The sequence below is a fragment of the Pan troglodytes genome, chromosome 5, assembly GCF_028858775.2.
Source record: "Pan troglodytes isolate AG18354 chromosome 5, NHGRI_mPanTro3-v2.0_pri, whole genome shotgun sequence".
Classification (NCBI taxonomy): domain Eukaryota; kingdom Metazoa; phylum Chordata; class Mammalia; order Primates; family Hominidae; genus Pan; species Pan troglodytes.
In genome coordinates, this window is record NC_072403.2 from 13983119 (window position 1) to 14007265 (window position 24147).

General features: G+C 40.6%; 1 protein-coding gene across 2 annotated transcripts in view; it reads right to left on the bottom strand.

Moving 5' to 3' along the window:
* BLOC1S5 (biogenesis of lysosomal organelles complex 1 subunit 5) overlaps positions 1 to 24147 on the bottom strand; it is a 50558-nt gene that overhangs the window by 19022 nt on the left and 7389 nt on the right. The window contains exon 3 of one of the 2 annotated variants that reach the window (XM_001166060.7): positions 8256 to 8385. The exons of the other annotated variant lie outside the window; for it this stretch is intronic. Within the exon in view, the coding sequence (XP_001166060.1) occupies positions 8256 to 8385 (130 nt within the window). The remainder of the gene's footprint in view (positions 1 to 8255; positions 8386 to 24147) is intronic. 2 annotated transcript variants of the gene reach the window in all.

Genomic DNA, 24147 nt, shown 5'->3' on the forward strand with positions numbered 1-24147 from the left:
CTCTTCAAGGAGAACTACAAACCACTGCTCACCAAAATAAAAGAAGACACAAACAAATGGAAGAATACTCCATGCTCATGGATAGGAAGAATCAATATCGTGAAAATGGCCATACTGCCCAAGGTAAGTTATAGATTCAATGCTATCACCATTAAGCTACCAATGACCTTCTTCACAGAACTGGAAAAAACTACTTTAAACTTCATATGGAACCAAAAAAGAGCCCGCATTGCCAAGACAATCCTAAGCAAAAAGAACAAAGCTGGAGGTATCAAGCTACCTGACTTAAAACTATACTACAAGGCTACAGTAACCAAAACAGCATGGTACTGGTACCAAAACAGATATACAGACCAATGGAACAGGACAGACGCCTCAGAAATAATGCCACACATCTACAACCATCTGATCTTTGACAAACCTGAAAAAAAGAAGCAATATGGAAAGGATTCCCTATTTAATAAATGGTGCTGGGAAAACTGGCTAGCCATATGTAGAAAGCTGAAACTGGATCCCTTCCTTACACCTTATACAAAAATTAATTCGAGATGGATTAAAGACTTAAATGTTAGACCTAAAACCATAAAAACCCTAGAAGAAAACCTAGGCAATACCATTCAGGACATAGGCATGGACAAGGACTTCATGGCTAAAACACCAAAAGCAATGGCAACAAAAGCCAAAATTGACAAATGGGATCTAATTAAACTAAAGAGCTTCTGCACAGCAAAAGAAACTATCATCAGAGTGAACAGGCAACCTACAGAATGGGAGAAAATTTTTGCAATCTACCCATCTGACTTTGTAGATTCTGGATATTAGAATCTACAAAGAACTCCAGAATCTACAAAGAACTCAAAAAAATTTACAAGAGAAAAACAAAACGCCATCAAAAAGTGGGTAAAGGATATGAACAGACACTTCTCAAAAGAAGACATCTGTGCAGCCAACAGACACATGAAAAAATGCTCATCGTCACTGGTCATCAAAGAAATGCAAATCAAAACCACAATGAGATACCATCTCACACCAGTTAGAATGGCAATCATTAAAAAGTCAGGAAACAACAGATGCTGGAAAGGATGTGGAGAAACAGGATCGCTTTTACACTGTTCGTGGGAGTGTAAACTGGTTCAACCATTGTGGAAGACAGTGTGGCGATTCCTCAAGGATCTAGAACTAGAATTACCATTTGACCCAGCAATCCCATTACTGGGTATGTACCCAAAGGATTATAAATCATGCTACTATAAAGACATATGCACACGTATGTTTATTGCAGCACTATTCACAATAGCAAAGACTTGGAACCAACCCAAATGTCCATCAATGATAGACTGGATTAAGAAAATGTGGCACATATACACTATGGAATACTATGCAGCCATAAAAAAGGATGAGTTTATGTCCTTTGCAGGGGCATGGATGAAGCTGGAAACCATCATTCTCAGCAAACTATCACAAGGACAGAAAACCAAACACTGCATGTTCTCACTAATAGGTGGGAATTGACAATGAGCTCCCTTGGACACAGGGCAGGGAACATCACATGCTGGGGCCTATCGGCGGGTGGAGGGCTGGGGAAGGGATAGCATTAGGAGAAATACCTAATGTAAATGAGTTGATGGGTACAGCAAACCAACATGGCACATGTATACCTATGTATCAAACCTGCATGTTGTGCACATGTACCCTAGAACTTAAAGTATTATAATAATAAAAAAAGAATTGATGTTGGTGTGGATGTGGTGAAAGGGGAACGCTTTTACACTGCTGGTGGGAATGTAAACTAGTACAACCACTGTGGAAGACAGTGTGGAGATTCCTTAAAGAACTAACAGTAGATCTACCATTTGATCCAGCAATCCCACTACTGGGTATCTACCCAGAGGAAAAGAAGTCATTATATGAAAAAGACACTTGCACATGCATGTTTACAGCAGCACAATTCTCAATTGCAAAAATATGGAACCAGCCCAAATGCCCATCAATCAACAAGTGGATAAAGAAAATGTGATATATACATATATATACACATATACATACACACACACACACACACACACATATACACACACACCATGGAATACTATTCAGCCATAAAAAGGAATGAAATAATGACATTCACAGCAACCTGGATGGAATTACAGACCATTATTCTAAGTAAAGTAACTCAGGAATAGAAAACCAAATGTCGTTATGTTCTCGCTTATAAGTGGGAGCTAAGCTATGAGGACACAAAGGCATAATAATAATACAGTGAACTTTGGGGACTCAGGGGGAAGGATAGGAGGGAGGTAAAGGATAAAAGACTACACATTGGGTACAGTGTACACCACAATCTCAGAAATCACCACTTAAGAACTTATCCATATACCCAGACACCACTGTTCCCCAAAAGCCTATTAAAATTTTCAAAAAGGAATAAAAATCTTTTTTTTTTTTTTTTAAAAAGGCATAGAGTGGCTGAATAAATAAGACCCACCTCTATGCTGCCTACGAGAAAGGCACTTCACCTATAAAGACATGCAAGTTCTATGTGCTAATGAAAAGAACGTGTATTCTGCAGCAGTTGGGTGAAATGTTCAGTAAACATTAGTTGGGTCTTACATTTCCACGCAACCAGAAAAAGATATTCCATGCAACTGGAGACCAAAAAGAGCAGGAGTAACTATACTTACATCAAATAAAACAGACTACAAATCAAAGACTGTAAAAAGAGACAAAGAAGGTCACTATATAATCATACAGGGGTCAATTCAGCAAGAGGGTTGTAACAATTATAAATATCTATGTACTTAACACTGGAACTCCCAAGTACATACAGGAAACATTAATAGATCTAAAGGGAGAGATAGAATGCAATAGCCGCAGGAGACTTCAACATCCCATTCTTAGTAATGGACAGATCATCCAGACAGAAAATCAACAGAGAAACATTGGAGAGTTCAACTACAAACTCGACCAGGCCTTAATGACACTTACAGAACCTTCATCCAACTGCAGCAGGTTACACGTTCTTTTCATCAGCACACAGAACATTCTCTGGAACAGATCATATCTTAGGCCACAAAACAAGTCTTAACAAATTCAGAAAAGATAGAGATCATTATCAGGTATATTTTCTGACCATAATGGAATAAAATTAAAAATCAGTAACAAGAGGAAACTTGGAAAATACACACACACAACATGCTCCTGAACAACCAATGAGTCAGGGAAGAAATTAAGAAGGAAATTTAAAAAATTTCTTGAAACAAATAAAATGAAAATACAACATACCCAAATCTATGGGATACAGCAAAAACAGTACCAACAGGGAAATTTATAGCAGCAAAAGCCTGTATCAAAAAAATAGAAAGACTTCAAATAAACAACCTAACAATGAACCTCAAGGAACACAAAATTAGGAGAAGGAAAGAAATAATAGAGACCAGAGCAGAAATAAATAAAATTGAGGCTAAAAACATCAGAGTCATTAAACTATTAGCAACAACTATATGCCAACAAATTGGAAAACCTAGAAGAAATAAATTCCTAAATACATACAAGCTACCAAGTACAAACCATGAGGGAACAGAAAGCCTCAACAAACTAATAATGAATAACAAGGTTGAAGCCACGATAAAGTCTCCTATCGAAGAAAAGCCCAGGACTTAATGGCTTCTTTGCTGAATTCCAGCAAACATTTAAAGAAGAATTAACACCAATTCTACTCAAGTTCTTCAAAAAACTTGAAGAGGAGAGAATATCCCCAACTCATTCTACAAGGCCAGCATTACCTCGATATCAAAATCAGACAAAGACAAAAGAATTAAAAAAGAGAAAACTACAGGCAATAACACTAATGAATGTAAAGGCAAAAATCCTCAACAAAATAGTAGCAAACCAAATTCAACAACATGTTAAAAAGATCATTCACCATGATCAAGCAGGATTTATCCCAGGAATGGCAGGATGGTTCAACATATGCAAATCTATAAATAACCCATATGGTAACCTCAATAGATGCTAAAAAAGCATTTGATAAAATCCAACTTTCCTTTATGATAAAAACTCTCAACAAACTGGGTATAAAAAGAACATAGCTCAAAATAATAAAGGCAATATATGGCAAACCCACAGCTAACATCATACTGAATGAGGAAAAATTGAGAGCCTTTCCTATAAGATCCAGAACAAGACAAGGATGCTCACATTCACCACTTTTATTCAACATAATACTGAAAGTCCTGCCAGGGCAATTAGGCAAGAAATAAGGGCACACGAATTGGAAAGGTATTAAGTCAAATTAGCTTTGTTTGCAGATCACATGATCTTATATTTAGAAAAACCTATTGACTCACCAAAAAGCTCTTGGAACTAATAAATGTATTCAGTAAAGTTGCAGGATACAAAATCAACATACAAAATCCACAGCATTTATATATGCCAACAGCAAGCAATCTGAAAAAGAAACCAAGAAAGCAATCCTATTTACAATAGCTACAAAGAACATAAAATACCTAGCAATCAACTGAACCAAAGAAGTAAAAGATCTATACAAGGAAAACTATAAAACTTTGATGAAAAAAATTGAAGAGGGCACACAAAAATGGAAAGATATCCATGCTCTGTAACTGGAAGAATGCCATTAAAGTGACAATAATACCCAAAGCAATTTACAGGCTCAATGCAATCCCTATCAAAATACCAACGACATTTTTCATAGAAACAGGAAAAATAAATTCTAAAATTTATACAGAATCACGAAAGACCCTGAATAGCCAAAGCAATTTTGAGCAAAAAGAACAAAGCTGGAGGCATCACACTACCTGATTACAAAGCATATTATTAATACAAAGCTATAGTAACCAAATCAGCAATGATACCAGCATAAAAACACACAGGCCATGCATGGCACAGAATCAATAACCCAGATATAAACTCACACATTTATAGCCAGCTCATTTTCAACAAAGGCACCAAGAACATACAATGGGGAAAGGACAGGCTCTTCAATAACCAGTGCTGGGAAAACTGGATATCAGTATGACTGGGAAAACTGGATATCCATATGAAGAAGAATGAAACTAAACCTCTGTCTCTCACCATCCACAAAAATCAAATAAAAATGGATTAAAGACTTAAATCTAAGACCTGAAACTGTGAAATTACTAGAAGAAAGCCTAGGGGGAAACACTCCAGGACACTGGTCTGGGCAAAGACTTTTTTCTGTAAGACCTCAAAAGTAAGGCAACTAAAGCAAAAACAGACAAATGGGGTTACATCAAGCTAAAACACTTCCGTGAAGCAAAGAGAATAATCAGCAAGTTGAAGAGACAACCCACAGGAGGAGAAAGTATTAGCAAACTATTCATCTGACAACAGATTAATAACCAGAATATATAAGGAGCTCAAACAACAATATAGCAAAAATCCCAAAGAATCCAATTTTTAAAATAGGCAAAGATCTATTTCAAAAGAGACATTTCTCAAAAGACATAAAATGGCCAACAGGAATATGAAAAAAATGCCCAAGATCACTAATTATCAGAGAAATGCAAATCAGACCACAATGAAATAGCATCTCTAGTTAAAATGGCTTTTAATTATTTATTTATTTATTTATTTATTGACGGAGTCTCACTCTGTTGCCCAGGCTGGAGTGCAGTGGCGCTATCTTGGCTCACTGCAAGCTCTGTCTCCCGGGTTCACGCCATTCTCCTGCCTCAGCCTCCTGAGTAGCTGGGACTACAGGCGCCCGCCACCACGCCTGGCTACTTTTTTGTATTTTTAGTAGAGACAGAGTTTCACTGTGTTAGCCAGGATGGTCTTGATCTCCTGACCTCATGATCCGCCCGCCTCGGCCTCCCAAAGTGCTAGGATTACAGGCGTGGGCCACCACACCCAGCTAAAATGGCTTTTATTAAAAAGATGAAGAATAATGGATACTGGCGAGGATGTGGAGAAAAGGGAACTCTCGTATACTACTGGTCAGAATATAAATTAGTACAACCACTATGGAGAACAGTTTGGAGGTTCCTCAAAAAACTAAAAATAGAACTACCATATGATTCAGCAATTCCACAATACTGGGTATATATCTAAAAGAAAAGGAGAGAGACATCTGCACTTATGTGTTTATTGAAGTACTAGCCAAAATATGGAACCAACCTAAATTCCCATGAATGGGTAAGGAAATGTGGTATATATACACAATGGAATATTATTCAGCCATAAAAATGAATGAAATCCCGTCATCTGCAGCCACATGGACAGAACTAGATGTTATTATGTTTAAGTGAAATAAGCCAAGCACAGAAAGACAAATATTGCATGCTCTCACTCATATGTGAGAGCTAAAGGAATGGATCTCATGAATATAGAGAGTAGACTGGTAGTTACCAGAGGCCAGGAAGTATAGTGAGGAGGAGGGCATGAGGAAAGGTTGATTAATGGATATAAATATATGGTCTGATGGAAGAAATAAGACCTAGTATTTGATATATCAGTAGGGTGACTATAGCTTACAATAATCTATTATATAATTCAAAATAGCTAGAAGAGAATAATTTGAATGTTTTTAACAAAAAGAAAGGACAAATATTTAAGGTGATGAATATGTGAATTACACTAATTTGGTCTTTCCAAATTATATGAAAGCATTAAATTACCATAAGTACCCCCAAAATATGTACATTATACAATAATACAAAAGTAAAGTTATTTTTAAAAAGCTAAGTCAATGTAGTATTAGCTTTAAAAAAAAAAGAAAATAATTTCAGCTTGGCATTAGGAACAGATTTTGGCCGAATGCTCACTCATTCATTTCAATGAACAAATAACTAGTGAGTGGCTATAAAGTAGCAGGCATTGTTCTAGGTGCCTGAGACACCACAGTGAACAACAACAACAAAAGTCCTCAGCTTACAGTACTCAAATTTTAGTTGGGAAGACAGGGGTATGGGACCAGGCTAAAACCACAAATGTGGAATTTAATTATTAATTGGTATACAGATGATATTGAAAGGCGTGATTCTGTATAAGCTCACCAAGCGAGTTTAAACAAGAAAGCAGTTGTGGAACCAAGCCTCCGAGCACCACAAGGTGAAAAGTCGTGAAGGTAAGTGGGAACTAACAAAGTAGACTGAGAAGGAGGAGCCTGTGTTGTAGGAGGCAATCCAAGAAAAAGTGATAATCCAGGAATAAAGGCAGACTTTTCTTACTACCTTTTCAAAGATATACAGAAGTAACATCCTGAAGTGGAACTTGAGCTCTGGAGGCAGAAGAGCTAGGCTTGGATGGTAGTTCCTCCAATTATTATTGGAGAATCTAGAGTGTTCAACCATTATAAATTTCGGTTTTCTCAACTATAAGGTGGGGAAGATGATAAACATTTATCTTACTGGGTTATGATTAAAAAAATGAAAAAATACAGGTGAAAATTCTAACTAGTAAAGTGCTATATAAATTCGTTTGTATTTTTAATTACAGTGTGTTCTTAAAGATTTCTAGGTAAAGATGGCAGAGTGAAGCAAAATCACACAAACTTAGTCCTTTAAATGCCTCTCAAAATAAATAGTTTTTTAAAAGGAAAAAAACTTCACCATTTACTAAACAGTAAAGAATTATAATTGCATACTACAAACTTTGAAAAGTAGCAGCCAAGAATAGGAACACAGATTGTAGTCAAGAACCGAGATTCCTGGCTGGGCACAGTGGCTCACGCCTGTAATCCAGCACTTGGGAGGCCGAGGCAGGTGGATCACGAGTCAAGAGATCAAGACCACCTTGGCCAACATGGTGAAACCCCATCTCTACTAAAAATACAAAAATTAGCCAGGCGTGGTGAGACGCACCTGTAGTCCCAGCTACTCAGGAGGCTGAGGCACAAGAACCACTTGAATCTGGGAGGCCGAGGTTGTAGTGAGCTGAGATCGCACCACTGCACTCCAGCCTGGGAGACAGAGTGAGACTGTGCCTCCAAAAAAAAAAAAAAAAAAAAAAAAAATTTGTAAAAATAGGTGAAAAATGTTTTGACTTTCTCACATACTAAACAGATTGCCTCGTGTACCACAGATGCACACATCTCACTTTGGAGATTAATGCTGTTTGGAGATTAATGGCAACACACATTAATCACTAGAAAACCACTTTCTCTGTAACTGAGCTTCCCTCTCTCTCTCCACCTCCCCCCATAATACCCAAGAAAATACATTTTGGTGTAGCATTCATTTGAAATGAAAAGCAATTAAAAAAAATTGCTGACTCACATCTCTGGAGAACCTGGCTGAGGCTGTCCCGCATTGTGTCTCTACATTTGGGAAGAGTATGTTCATTTGTTTCATGGATCATGTTCTTCAAATTTTCAAGAACTCGCATTTCTCGAAGACCACGTTTTTCCTATTAAAAGAAAGTAGATGACTAATAAATATGGTGTCTTTTCCTTTTTTTTTTTTTTTTTTTTTGAAATGGAGTCTCGCTCTGTCGCCCAGACTGGAGTGCGGTGGTGTGATCTCGGCTCACTGCAACCTCCGCCTCCTGGGTTCAAGTGAGTCTCCTGCCTCAGCCTCCCAAGTAGCTGGGACTACAGGCTCCCGCCATCACATCCAGCTAATTTTTTGTGTTTTTAGTAGAGATGGGGTTCCACTGTGTTAGCTAGGATGGTCTCGATCTCCTGACCTTGTGATCCGCCCACCTCGGCCTCCCAAAGCGCTGGGATTATAATCGTGAGCCACTGCGCCCGGCCATATTGTGTCTTAAATCTTAGTAATTACTTTCTTTCTTTTTTTTTTTTTTTTTTTTTTTTTTTGAGATGGAGTCTCGCCCTGTCGCCCAGACTGGAGTGCGGTGGCGCTATCTCTGCTCACTGCAAGCTCCGCCCGCTGGGTTCACGCCATTCTCCTGCCTCAGCCTGCCGAGTAGCTGGGAATACAGGCACCCGCCACTACCCCCGGCTAATTTTGTATATATTTAATAGAGACGGGGTTTCACCGTGTTAGCCAGGATGGTCTCTATCTCCTGACCTCGTGATCCACCCGCCTTGGCCTCCCAAAGTGCTGGGATTACAGGCGTGAGCCACCGCACCTGGCCTAAATCTTAGTAATTACTTTCTAAGATATCCACCCAGGTTTTGGTTGTTAGGTTATGACTTATTACTGAAAATTTATGCAGCTTTCTTCTAATTATTTGGCAATAAATGCCTCATAACCCAGAGGCATTTTTAAAATTATGAAATGCTCCAAAAGTTGCAATATGAGCAATATTTTTATAGCAATGTTAAAAAATTGGCAAGAGAAATACTAAAAGAACCAGAAAAATGGTCCAGATTGCCACATATTTTATTAGAAGGAAATTAAACACTCCAATCTGATCTTAAATTTCATTTTGTCATTCTAACTTAACTATCATATAGCTTCTGTTATTATGTGCTATATTTTTTATCTGACTCCTTTTCTTTTCTCAAAATAAAAATGGGTAGTAAAAGTAATATGTAGATACTTCCCTATATAGAAAAGAACACTGAAGGCCTGAGGCTATTATCATTAGAAAGGCCTCCTCATAAGGTTGGCCCTGGCTGGGGGCTGGAAACTTGACTAGTAAACAGTTTCCTACGTTGATATAAAACCCTTCCATAAATTATAAAAGTGGTTCACTGTGCCTAAATGGTTTACACCAAGCTTGTCCAACCCACGGCAGACGGGCTGCAAGCAGCCCAAGACGGCTTTGAATGCAGGCCAACACAAATTATAAAACTTCCTTAAAACATTATGAGATTTTTTTGTGATTTTTTTTTCTTTTTTAGCTCATCAGCTATTGTTACTGTTAGTGTATTTTATGTGTGGCCCAAGACAATTCTTCTTCTTCCATTGTAGACCAGGGAAGCAAAAAGACTGGACACCCCTGGTTTACACAAACAATGTGATTAATGTTGAATACCTCTTTCCTTCTGGAAGTCTGAAAATGCTGTATGTGCTAGGCAGAGGATGCCTCCTTGACCAGCCCCCAATAAAACCCCTGGACTCCTAGGCTCAGGCAAGCTTCCCTGTAAGATTACACTTTACATGTGTTGTCACAACTTGTCACAAGGGGAATTCAGTGCATTCTGTGTGACTCCACTGGGGGAGGACTCTTGGAAGCTTCTACCTGGGTTCCTCCAGACTGCTTCCCAAGCACCTTTTCCCTTTGCTGACACTGCTTTGTATTCTTTTGCCATAAAAGAGCTTGCCACAAGTATGGCCATATACTGACTCCTGTGAGTTCTTCTAGTGAATCACTGAACTTGCAGGTGGTTTTAGGAACCCCGAAAACATCTCCATTCCAGAAAATAGAGCAAAACCACCCTCCCTGCCCAAAATGAGGGTGAGTTATACTTAGTAACTTGCTTCCAAAGAATAGAACAGGGAAAGGGAAAAATATTAACATTATAGTAGAGAAAACTAGCAACATGATACTAGAGAAAACTAGCCAATGCAATAATACCTCAACCAAGCCAAGAAGGTTCATATTATCAGTGGTATCGTGTTGATAGCATGCACCCACTGATGTAATGTGATAAGGGTACTTCATCTCTGTGGTAGTCTTTCCCAATACCCATAACTCCAGTCTAGTCATGAGAAAAACAACAGACAAACCCAGATTGGATACCTAGCCAGTACTCAAGACTTATGCAAAGGTCATAAAAAATAAGGAAAGGCGGAGGAACTGTCACAGACCAAAGACTAAGGTGGCATGATCATTCAATGCAATGTGGTACCCCAGATGAGATTCTGGAACAGAAAGGGGACTGTAATAGAAAAACTGGTAAAATTCAAATAAAGTCTGGTGTTTCATTAACAGTAATGTATCAGTGTTGGTTTCTTAGCTTTTACAAATGCAGCATGGTAATGTAAGAAATTAAATAATGAAAGAAATTGGGTGAGGTGTTGATATGGTTTGGCTGTGTCCCCACCCAAGTCTCAACTTGAATTGTATCTCCCAGAATTCCCACATGTTGTGGGAGGGACCTAGGGGGAGGTAATTGAATCATGGGGGCCGGTCTTTCCCATACTATTCTCCTGATAGTGAATAAGTCTGATGGGCTTATCAGGGGTTTCCACTTTTGCTTCTTCCTCATTTTCTCTTGCTACCACCATGTAAGAAGTGCCTTTCAGGCCAGGTGCGATGGCTCACGCCTGTAATCCCAGCACTTTGGGAAGCTGAGGTGGGCGGATCATGAGGTTAGGAGTTTGAGACAAGCCTGGCCAACACGGTGAAACCCCATCTCTACTAAAGATACAAAAAAATTAGCCAGGCGTGGTGGTGCATGCCTGTAATCCTAGCTACTCAGGAGGCTGAGGCAGGAGAATCGCTTGAACCTGGGAGGTGGGGGTTACAGTGAGCCAAGATTGTGCCACTGCTCTCCAGCCCGGGCGACAGAGCGAGACTCTGTCTCAAAAAAAAAAAAAAAAAAAAGAAGTGTCTTTCGCCTCCCACCATGATTCTGAGGCCTCCCCACCCATGTGGAACTGTAAGTCCAATTAAACCTCTTTTTCTTTCCAGTCTTGGGTATGTCTTTATCAGTAGAGTGAAAACAGACTAATACAGTAAATTGGTACCAGTAGAGTGGGGCGTGGCTGAAAAGATAGCAGAAAATGTGGAAGCAACTTTGGAAATGAGTAACAGGCAAAGGTTGGAACAGTTTGGAGGGCTCAGAAGAAGACAGGAAAATGTAAGAAAGTTTGGAACTTCCTAGAGACTTGCTGAATGGCTTTGACAAAAATGCTGATGGTGATATGAACAATAAGGTCCAGGCTGAGGTGGTCTCAGATGGACATGAGGAACTTGTTGGGAACTGGAGCAAAGGTGACTCTTGTTATGCTTTAGCAAAGAGACTGGTGGCATTTTTTCCTTGCGCTAGAGATCTGTGGAACTTTGAACTTGAGAGAGATCATTGAGAGTATCTGGTGGAAGAAATTTCTAAGGAGCAAAGCATTCAAGAGGTGACTTGGGTGCTGTGAAAGGCATTCAGTTTTATAAGGTAAGCGGAGCATAAAAGTTTGGAAAATCTGTAGCCTGACAATGCAAAAGAAAAGAAAATTTCGTTTTCTGAGGAGAAATCCAAGCCGGCTGCAGAAATTTGCATAAGTAACAAGGAGCCAAATGTCAATCCCCAAGACAATGGGGAAAATGTCTCCAGAGCATGTCAGAGGTCTTCATGGCTGTCCCTCCCATCACAGGCCCAGAGGCCTAGGGGTAAAAAGTGGTTTGTGGGCTAGGTCCATGGCCTCCATGCTGTGTGCAGCCTAGGGACTTGGTGCCCCATGTCCCAGCCACTCCAGCAGTGGCTGAAAGGGGCCGACATACAGCTTGGGCTGTGAATTCAGAGGGTGGAAGCCCCAGGCTTTGGCAGCTTCCAAGTGATGTTGAGCCTGTGGTGCACATAAGTCAAGAATGGAGGTTTGGGAACCTCTGCCTAGATTTCAGAAGATGTAAGGAAATGCCTGGGTGTCCAGGCAAAAGTTTGCTGCAGGGGTGGGGCCCTCATGGAGAACCTCTGCTAGGGCAGTGCAGAAAGGAAATGTGGGGTCGGAGCCCCCACACAGAGTCCCTACTGAGGCACTGCCTAGCAGAGTTGTGAGAAGAGGACCACCGTCCTCCAGACCCCAGAATGGTAGATCCACCGACAGCTTGCACCATGCACCTGGAAAAGCCGCAGACACTCAATGCCAGCCTATGAAAGAAGCTAGGAGGGAGGCTGTACCCTGCAAAGCCACAGGGCTGGAGCCTCCCAAGACCATAGGAATCCACCTCTCGCATCAGTGTGGCCTGAATGTGAGACCTGGAGTCAAAGGGGATCATTTTGGAGTTTTAAAATTTGATTGCCCCACTGGATTTCGGACTTGCATGGGCACTGTAATCCCTTTGTTTTGGCAAATTTCTCTCATTTGGAACGGCTGTATTTACCCAATACCTGTACCCCCATTGTATCTAGGAAGTAACTATCTCGCTTTTGATTTTGCAGGCTTACAGGTGAAAGGGACTTGCCTTGTCTCAGAGGAGACTTTGGACTGTGGACTTTTGGGATTAATGCTGAAATGAGTTAAGACTTTGGGGGACTGCTGGGAAGGCATGATTGGTTTTGAAATGTGAGGACGTGAGATTTGGAGGGGCCAAAGGTGGAATTATATGGTTTGGCTCTGTCCCCACCCAAATCTCAACTTGAATTGTATCTCCCAGAACTCCCACATGTTGTGGGAAGAACCCAGGGGGAGGTAATTGAATCATGGGGCCAGTCTTTCCCGTACTATTCTCATGACAGTGAATAAGTCTCATGAGATCTGATGGGCTTATCAGGGGTTTCTGCTTTTGCTTCTTTCTCATTTTCACTTGCTGCCACCATGTAAGAAGTGCCTTTCGCCAGCCACCATGATTCTGAGTCCTCCCCAGCCATGTGGAACTGTTTAAGTCCAATTACACCTCTTTTTCTTCCCAATCTTGGGTATGCCTTTATCAGCAGCATGAAAATGGACTAATACAGGGGTACATGGGAATTATCTGTACTCTCTTTGCAATTTTTCTACAAATCTAAAGTTAAAATAAGAAGTTACTTAAAAAAAGAGTGGTAAACTTGACTATGAAAAAATAATAGACTAGATATGTTACTGAGGTTTTTTATTTTTTTTTTGAGCCATTTTTATAAGGCCAGTTTCTTACTTTTTCTAATTGTCCCATAATAAAATATTAACAACTTATACAAAAGTTGTGAGAGAATAATATAACAAACTCTCATATACTCCAAGCTTCAACAATTCTCATGACTGATTTTTTTCCCCTCCACAATGTTCCATACCTCATCCCCTCTAGATTATTTTGAAGCAAATCCTAGAAAGTATATCATTTCAACTGTTAAATATTTCAACCTGTATCTTTTTTTTTGTTTGTTGTTGTAGAGACAGGGTCTTGTTCTGTCACTGAGATCACACTACTGCTGGAGTGCAGTGGTGTGATCATGGCTCACTGCAGCCTTGAACTCCTGGGCTCAAGCAATCCTCCTGTCTCAGCCTCCCAATAGCTGGGAGGACAGGTGCACACCACCACACCTGGCTCATTTTTCTTTTTTAAAAATTTTTTGTAGAGACAGGCTCTCACTTTGTTGTCCAGGCTGGCCTCAAACTCCTGGGCTCAAGCAATCCTCCCACCCTGGACCCCTGAAGTCCTGGAATTACACGCATGAGCCACCATGCTTGATCTCAACATATATTAATATCTTTAAAACAAGAGACTTGCCTTAAACAAACAATAAGACCACCTCTCTCTCTCTCTCTCTCTCTCACACACACACACACACACACACACACACACAGTCAACAGTAATTTTTTTTTTGAGACAAGGTCTGGCTCTGTTTTCTAGGTTGGAGTGCAGTGGCACAATCTTGGCTCACTGCAACCTCTGCCTCCCTGGCCCAAGCAATCCTCCTACCTCAGCCTTCCAAGTAGCTGGGGCTACAGGCTCACATTATGACACTTGGTTGATTTTTGTATTTTTTATAGAGACAGGGTTGTCCCATCTCTCTATAAAAGACATTTGTTGACCACGCCTCGCCAACAATTTTTTAATATCAAAGTAGTGTTCACATTCCCTCAAATGTCCTATAAATGTTTTTTATCCCCCAGTTTGTTTGAACCACAACCTAAACGAGTTTTATATACTGCAATTGATTAATATGTTTCTTAAGTCCTTTTTAACCAATAGATTTCCCCTTTCACTTTTTTCCCTTGCAATTTGTTGGAAAAAAGTGAGTCATTTGTTCTGCACAGTTTCCCACAGTCTGTTGTTTGCTGAATGAATCCCCATGGTGTAATTTAACATACTCCTTTGTCTGTTCTCTTTCCTGTAAATTAGTCGTTAGAACTAAAGCCCTGATCAAATTCAGGATTCTGTTTTTTGTTTGCAAGAATTTTTCAGACATGGGTTGTATACTCTCAACAGCATCTTGGTAGCACTTTGTCTTTGTTTACTAGCAGAAATACTCTATGAGGAGAAACTGCCCCCATCAACAATTTGGTTACTCTGAGGAATGTTCACATACAAAAGGCAAGACAGAACACTTGATTCTTTCTCCCGTATTTACCAGTTTCAAAAATAATGAGTTGGCTCCCTAGTATCCACTAAAGGTGATTAGAAAAGTTTTTTGTTTGTTTGTACATATCCCTATGACTCATAGATTTAGAGTATTTGAAGTTTTTCAATCCATTGCAGTATTTCTCACAGGACAAACGCAAGGCCTTTTGCACCAGATAATTGGTACTCAGATTATCCCAGCTTTGTCCAGTGGGAGCCTATTCAAGCTGGCTCTGGAATGCTTCAGACAAAACTCTAGTATTTTGTAGTAGCTCATTTGCTTTCTGGCATGATCTGATGCTCCAGGTTCATCCTCTCCATCTCCTGCTCTGGACTTGGAATGAGCAGGTGTCTAACTCCCACTGGGATGTAGAAATGGAATTCGGAGACTGAGCACTAAGGCTGCTCACTTTTATTGGGTTGGTCATTGTTTCTAACTTTTCAGTGGAGAAGGCTAGGAAATATGTATTTTTTAAAAAAATAGATAAATCTTGAGTTCATATTGATAGTCAAACTTAAAGACCATAGAATTTCTAATTACTCTCTTCTGTCTTATCTGTTTCTTTCCAGTTATCAAAACACCAACATAATTGTTTGTTTTATCGCTGATTCAGTCAAGTCATAATACCAATACTAGCATCAACAAAATGATTACTAAAATAAGAAATTTAATATATATTTTTTAACTTTTTGTTTCGAAGGTATATTTCACTAGGATGTAAAGTCAAATCATTGTGCCTTGAAATTATGTGGAAGAGTTGGCTGGGCACGGTGGCTCACGCCTGTAATCCCAGCACTTTGGGAGGCTGAGGTGGGCGGATCACCTGAGGTCAGGAGTTCAAGACCAACCTGGCCAACATGGTGAAACCCCATCTCTACTAAAAATACAAAAATTAGCTGGGCATGGTGGTGTACACCTGTAATACCAGCTACTCAGGAGGCTGAGGCAGGGGAATCGCTTGAACCCAGGGTGGCAGAGGCTGCAGTGAGTCGAGATCACACCACTTCACTCCAGCCTAGGCGAAAGAGACTCCGCCTCAAAAGAAAGAAAAGAAAGGAAAGAAAGAAGAGAAGGGGAGGGGAGAGGAAGGGAGGGGAAGGGAGGGGGGAAAGAAAGAGGCCAGGTACAGTGGCTCATGCCTATAATCCCAGCACTTTGGGAGGCCGAGATGGGCAGATCACATGAGGTCAGGAGTTCGAGACCAGCCTGGCCAACATGGTGAAACCCAATCTCTACTAAAAATACAAGCATTAGCTAGGCGTGGTGGCAGGCACCTGTAATCCCAACTACTTAGGAGGCTGAGGCAGGAGAATCGCTTGAACTTGGGAGACGGAGACTGCAGTGAGCCGAGATCGCGCCATTGCACTCCACCCTGGGGGACAAGAGCAAGACTTTGTCTCAAAAAAAAAAAGAAAGAAAGGAAAGAAAGAACGTGGAACAATTTCTCTCTGAGTAGCAATGTCACCATCCAAAAACACAGGCTTTTTTCTGTAAATTTTACTTGATTTTTAGGAATTGCTCTTTACATTTAAAATTTAAATTATGTAAAACATTTATATGGCTCCAAAACTACATCTGTAAAACAAAATACATTCAAAGAAGTGTAGCTTCTACTCCTATCCTTTGCACCCTATCTCCTCCATAGCTTTCCCTTTAGGTAATTATTAACAACTTATCCAACCACTGTTTTAAGTACACACATGCATATATAAATGCATACATGTCAATGTGTATTTAATTATGTATATACTTTTTTTTTTTTTGAGATAGGGTCTCACTCTGTTGCCCAGGCTGGAGTAGAGTGGTGTGATTCTGGCTCATTGCAACCTCCGCTTCCTGGGCTCAAGCGATCCTCCCGCCTCAGCCCCCAAGTAGCTAAGAGAACAGGCACAAGCCACTATGCCCGACCAATTTTTGTATTCTTTGTAGAGACGGGGTTTCATCATGTTGCCCAGGGATGGTCTCAAGCTCCTGAGCTCAAGCGATCCACCCACCTCAGCCTCCCAAAGTGCTGGGATTACAGGTGTGAGCCACTGTGTCCGGCGGATGTATATACTTCTAAGTGTACGCAAGCATACCTCACTTTACTATGCTTTGCAGATACTATGTTTTTTACAAATTGAAGGTTTGTGGCAACGCTGTTTCAAGCAAGTCTATTGGCGCCATATTTCCATCGGCATGAGCTCACCTTGTCACCTTGTGTCCCTTTGTCACATTTGGGTAATTCTCATAAAATTTCACAAGTTTTCATTATTATTACACCTGTTAGGGTGATCAGTGATCTTTGATGTTACTGTTGTCATAGTTTTGGGGCGCCACAAACCACAATCGCATAAGACCATGAACTTAATCTATGAATGTTGGGTCTGTTCTCATTGCTCACTGACTGGCCATTCCCCCATCTCTTTCCCTCTCCTTGGGCCTCCATATTCCCTGTGACACACTGAAATTAGGCCAATTAATAACCCCACATGGCCTCTAAGTGTTCAAGTAAATAAAGAGTCATAAATCTCTGACTTTAATCCAAAACTAGAAATGATTACACTTAGTGAAGAACGCATGTTGAAAGCCAAGGCAGGATGAATATGAGGCCTTTTGCACCAGATATTTAGCCAAGATGAGAATGGAAAAGAAACTTTTTTTTTTTTTTTTATTGAGACAGAGTCTCACTCTGTCACCCAGGATGGAGTGCGGCGGTGTGATCTCGGCTCACCGCAACCTCTGCCGCCCAGGTTCAAGCAATTCTCATGCCTCGGCCTTCCAAGTAGCTGGGACTACAGCCGAGTGCCACCATGCCTGGCTAATATTTTTGTATTTTTAGTAGAGATGGGGTTTCGCCATGTTGGCCAGGCTGGTCTTGAACTCCTGACTTCAGGTGATCTGCCCGCCTTGGCCTCCCAAAGTGCTGGGATTACAGGCATGAGCAACTGTGCCCAGTGGAAAAGGAAGATTCTTGAAGGAAATTAAAAATATTATTCCATTGGGAGGCCGAGGTGGGCAGATCACAAGGTCAAGAGATCAAGATCATCTTGGCCAACATGGTGAAACTCTGTCTCTACTAAAAATACAAAAATCAGCTGAGCAGGGTGGTGCACGCCTGTAGTCCCAGCTACTCAGGAGGCTGAGGCAGCAGAATCGCTTGAACCCGGGAGGTGGAGGCTGCAGTGAGCCGAGACTGCGCCACTGAACTCCAGCCTGGTGACAGAGTGAGACTCCATCTCAAAAAAAAAAAAAAAAAGTTATTCTAGTGAACACACGAATGATAAGAAAGTGAAACAGCCTTATTGCTGATAGAGAGAAAGTTTGAGTGGTCTGGACAGAAGATGAAACCAGCCACAACATTCTCTTAAGCCAAAGCCTAATTGAGAGGAAGGCCCTAACTCTCTTCAATCCTATGAAGGTTGAGAGAGGTGAGGAAGCTGCAGAAGGAAGGTTTGAAGCCAAGCCAGCAGAGGTTGGTTCATGAGATTTAAGGAAAGACACCATCTCCATAACATACAAGTGCAAGGTGAAGCAACAAATGCTAAAGTAGACTGCAAGATCTAGCTACGATCATTGCTGAAGTAGCTACACTGAACAACAGACTTTCGATGTATATGAAACTGCCTGCTATTAGCAGAAAACGCCATCTAGGACTTTCATAGCTAGAGAGAAGTCATGCCTGGCTTCAGAGCTTCAAAGGACAAGCTAACTCTCTTGTTAGGGGTTAATGCAGCTGGTGACCTGAAGTTGAAGCCAGTGCTCACATACCATTCCAAAAATCCTAGGGTCATAAAGAACTATGCTAAATCTACTCTGCCTGTGCTTTATAAAAGGAACAACAAAGCCTGGATGACAGCACATCTGTTTACAGTATGGTTTACTGAAGCCCACTGTTGAGACCTACTGCTCAGAAAAAAAGACTCCTCTTAAAATATCACTGCTCAATGACAATACACCTGGTTACCTGATGGAGATAGACAAGAAGATGCGTGTTGCTATTATGTCTGCTGATAGAACATCCATGCTTTTTTTTTTTTTTTTGAGCTGGAGTCTTGCCACCCAGGCTGGAGTGCAGTGGCGCAATCTCGGCTCACTGCAAGCTCCACCTCCCAGGTTCACGCCATTCTCCTGCCTCAGCCTCCCAAGTAGCTGGGATTACAGGCGCCCGCCACCACGCCTGGCTAATTTTTTTGTATTTTTAGTAGGGACGGGGTTTCACCGTGTTAGCCAGGATGGTCTCGATCTCCTGACCTTGTGATCCACCCGCCTCAGCCTCCCAAAGTGCTGGGATTACAGGCATGAGCCACCGCGCCCGTCGTACAACATTCATTCTACAGCCCATGGATTAAGAAATCATTTCAACTTTCAAGACTTATTATTTAAGAAATAAATTTCTTAATAGCTGCCACAGACAGCGATTTCACTGATGGATCTGGGCAAAGTAAATTGAAGACCTTCTGGAAAGGATTCACCATTCTAGATGCCATTAAGAACATTAACGATTCATGGGAAGAGGTCAAAGTATCAACATTAACAGGAGTTTGGAAGAAGTTGATTCCAACCTTCATGGGTGACTTTGAGCAGTTCTAGACTTCAGCTGAGGAAGCCGTTATAGATGGGGTGGAAAAAGCAAAACAACTAGAATTAGAAGTGGAGCCTGAAGGCCAGGTGCGGTGGCTCACACCTGTAATCCCAGCACTTTGGGAGGCTCAGGCTGGCAGATCACGAGGTCAGGAGATCGAGATCATCCTGGCTAACATGGTGAAACCCCGTCTCTACTAAAAAAACACAAAAAAATTAGCCGGGCACAGTGGCGGGTGCCTGTAGTCCCAGCTACTCGGGAGGCTGAGGGAGGAGAATGGCGTGAGCCCAGGAGGCGGAGCTTGCAGTGAGCCAAGATTGCACCACTGCACCACTCCAGCCCGGGCAACAGAGTGAGACTCTGTCTCAAAAAAAAAAAAAAAAAAAAAAAAAGAAGTGGAGCCTGAAGATGTGACTGAATTGCTGCATCTCATAATAATACTTGAACAGATGAGGAGCTGCTTCTTATGGATGAGCAAAGAATGCAGTTTCTTGAGATGGCATCTACTCCTGGTGAAATTAGGCCAATTAACAACCCTACAATGGCCTCTACGTGTTCAAGTAAAGGAAGAGTCGCACAACTCCCACTTTAATCAAAAGCTAGAAATGATTACACTTAGAAAGACATGTTGAAAATGCTGTGAACACGACTGAGATGACAATAAAAGGTTTAGAATATTATACAGACTTAGTTAATAAAGCAGCAGCAGCAGGGTTTGAGAAGAATGAAATTTCGAAAAAACTTCGACTGTGGGTAAAACACTACCAAGCAGCATTTTATGCTACAGAGAAATCTTTGTAGAAGGAAGAGTCGATTGATGTGGGAAACTTCATTGTTGTCTTATTTTAAGAAACTGCCACACCCACCCCAACCTTCTGCAACCACCACCCTGATCAGTCAGCAGCCATTAACATCGAAACAAGATTCTCCATTAGCAAAAAGATTATGACTTGCTGAAGGCTGAGATTATTAGCAGCCTTAGCAAGAAAGTATTTTAAATTAAGGTATGTATATTGCTTTTTAGACATAATGCTACTGCAAACTTAATAGACTACAGGATAGTGTAAACATACTTTTCTATTAATTGGGTACCCAAGAAATTTGTTTAACTTGCTTTATTGCAATATTCACATCATTGCAGAGGCCTGTAACCAAACCCACAATATTTCTGAAATATACCAATATATTGTACATACTTTTAAATTCCCTTTCTTAAACAGAAACGTGATATAGACTTTTCTTATTTCATGAGTCAAATTCACACACACATACATAATATATATATATATATATAAAATCTTTCTCTGTGTGGTCTTCGTTCTCTCTTTTTGGTGTATCTTTCAGTTATTTAGAAAAGTTGGTGTTCTTGTTCTCACGGTTATGTTTATACTAACACAGATCAAGGATCCTTAACTCGAAAATCCAAAATCTGAAATGCTCCTAAATCTGAAACTTTTTGAATGCTAACATGATGCTCAAAGAAAATGCTTATTGGGACATTTTGGATTTTGGAATTTTTGATTAGGGACACCCAACCTATACTTTATATGACAACTTTGTATATAACACCTTCACTTTTTTGGTGACTGTTGATTGGTTTCCTACTTATTAGCAATATTAGTATTAGGTGATAATCTTCTCTTTTCCCAGCTTTTCCCTCCTTTTCAGGATCCAATTTGAAACAGCATCCTTTTACTTCCAGTGAATATTTACAAGGCAATCAATAAGGAAATCCTACTTTTCACATACGCTCACCATCTCCTTCTATTTTCTGATAGTTACACTACATCTTCACCGTCAGAACACACAGCCACTGGATATTACACTGTCTGCCTTTAACTATGGTTTAGTCTTCATTCTGTAAGTAAATATATATTGAATGCTTACCCACTGTTGTTAGGTAGAAGTCTCTCTAATCATTTTGGTTGGCTGAAATTCATTCTGTTGTGTAACAGATTCCTTAGGAAAGGCTCATTGGAACAATCATCCCAGAGTCCTTGCATGACCTAATAGTGTGTGGTTCCTGTACCTGGGGGTCAATTTGGCTGGATATAAAACCCCTGCTGTTATTCCATTGCCTTCTGGCATGAGACAGATATATCTGTTAACAACTGCGTTTTCTTGCCCTTATAAAGGACTTAGCCATTTTGTCTGGATGCCCAAAGGACTTTTTTTCTATAAAGTCTAAGAGATTTATTGGTAACTATCTTAGCGTTGTCTGTTCTGGGTTAATTTTCCCTGAATGTAGTAGTGTGCCCTTCAATATAATTTTAGTATTTTACTTCAAGAAAGTTTTTTTGACTTCTAGTTTTTGTATTTATATTTGCTCTATTACATTGCTTTGGTCTTTTTTCTAGTGGCTCATTATCATACATATTTCAATTTTTCATTTCAATTTTCAACTTCACTTAAGGACTCTTCAGTTGTTTATTCACTCATGTTCCTTTTAGTTTAGTTTTCATTTATGAAATATTTTTAAATTTCTTTCTCCTGAATTCTTTCACCTTTTTTATTTTTGCTAATTATTTTACCTGATCATTTCTGAGTTTTTCCTTTTATGAGTTATATTGTTCTTTCCTTGCTTCTACAATTTTCTTATGCTCCCAGAGCTCATGTTAAAATACTAGGTTAGGCTGGGCATGGTGGCTCACGCCTGTAATCCCAGCACTTTGGGAAGCCGAGGCGGGTGGATCACCTGAGGTCATGAGTTTTTGAGACCAGCCTGGCCAACGTGGTGAAACCCTGTCTCTATTAAAAAATACAAAAATCAGCCAGGTGTGGTGGCGTGTGCCTGCAAATCCGGCTACTTGGGAGGCTGAAGCAGGAGAATCACTGGAACCCAGAAGGTGGAGGTTGTAGTGAGCCGAGATTGTACCACTGCATTCCAGCCCGCGAGAAGAGTAAGACTCTGTCTCAAAAAATATATACAATAAAATACTAGGTTATAGTTCTATTTTTTGTGTGGTCAAATCTTTCTTATTTCCTTGAGGAATATTATTCTGTTCTTTATCCTCTAATCAATTGTGTGGGATTTGACTCTTGCTCGACTTTAAGTGAAATTAGTTTTCCACTATTTTTAGAAGGGAGGGGTGGTGAGAATAGCCTTTTTAACTTTAGAGTTGTATAACTCCCTTTTTTGTTTCACAAAGTATTCAGTTTCCTACAATTTTTCTACAGTGTAAAACATTATCGTGAAAGGGTGTTTTGGTTTGGGAGTTCCAAAGCCCCTGACTGCTTCAGCACCATTAGGCTTTCCTACAGCCCCCTAGCACCTACTCCTAAGTTGGAACCTGTGAAGTCCCCTCCCAGTTTCTGCTGCTGTTCTCCAAATGGCCCACTGCTATAGTTTGAATGTATCCCCCAAAACTGTGCTGGAAATATAATGCCCAATGCCACAGTGTTGGGAAGTGGGGTCTGGGCCTAACGAGAGGTGATTAGTTCATGAGGGCTGTGCCCTCATGAATGGATTAAGGCCACCATCAAAAGAACGGTTTCCTTTATAAGTAGACAAGTTCAGCCCCCTTCTCTTTCTCTCTTAACTTTTCTTACCTTCTGCCTCCCACCATAGGATGACAGTCAGAAGGCACTCACCAGACGAAGCCCTTTGATAACTTCCCAGCCTCCAGAACTGTGAGCCAAATACATTTCTCCTCATTATAAATTACTCAGTTTCAGGTATTCTGTTATAGCATCACGCAACAGACTAAAACACCCATCAGGCTTCCCAGATCTATCTGGTGGGAATTTTGAGGTTGTCTAGCACTCAAGGCTCTCGCAAGTCCCTCTGCATTCTTTCCACTCCCTCTGGCAGTTCTGATACCACAGAAGCCTTTTAGCTGTTGGTGACTTGGCCATTGGTATCATGGGTACCCTGTTGCCTGGTTTTATTACAGATGTAGATTGGGTTTGCTGTGCTAATTGCTCTGTTTTTAGACATATTCAAGGGGGAAAAAAACAAAACATAAAACTATGCCCCCGCCACTGCCACCTTCTCCAGATGGCATTGTAATCTGGAAGAATCGAGAGAGTAGTGCAAACTATTTCAATGCTTATGGCACAGAGTCATTTACATGTACAAGAAAATGGTCTCTCAGTTCAAAGACAAACACAACTAAGAACAGAGAGTGGAGCTATGCAGCTCCATTCAGGGGACAGGTTATTATTCTGGGGCCTATAAATGGGCTTTGGGGTTCCAGGGTGCTCCTGAAATTGTAGTCAAATTGAAGACATGTTCTCTATGCATTTTTCTGGGGAAAAAAATTCTTAAAGGAGTCCGTGACCTACTAAGAGAACTACTTATTTAAAGGGTTATTTATTGTAGCAGGCAAACGGGTAGTTACACACAGTAAGTGAATTAGTAGCCATATCTCTCTAACAACCCATTAATAATCAATTTAAAAGACAAAAAAAGGCCTGGCGTGGTGGCTCACACCTGTAATCCCAGCACTTTGGGAGGCCGAGGCAGTTGGATCACCTGAGGTCAGGAGTTCAAGACCA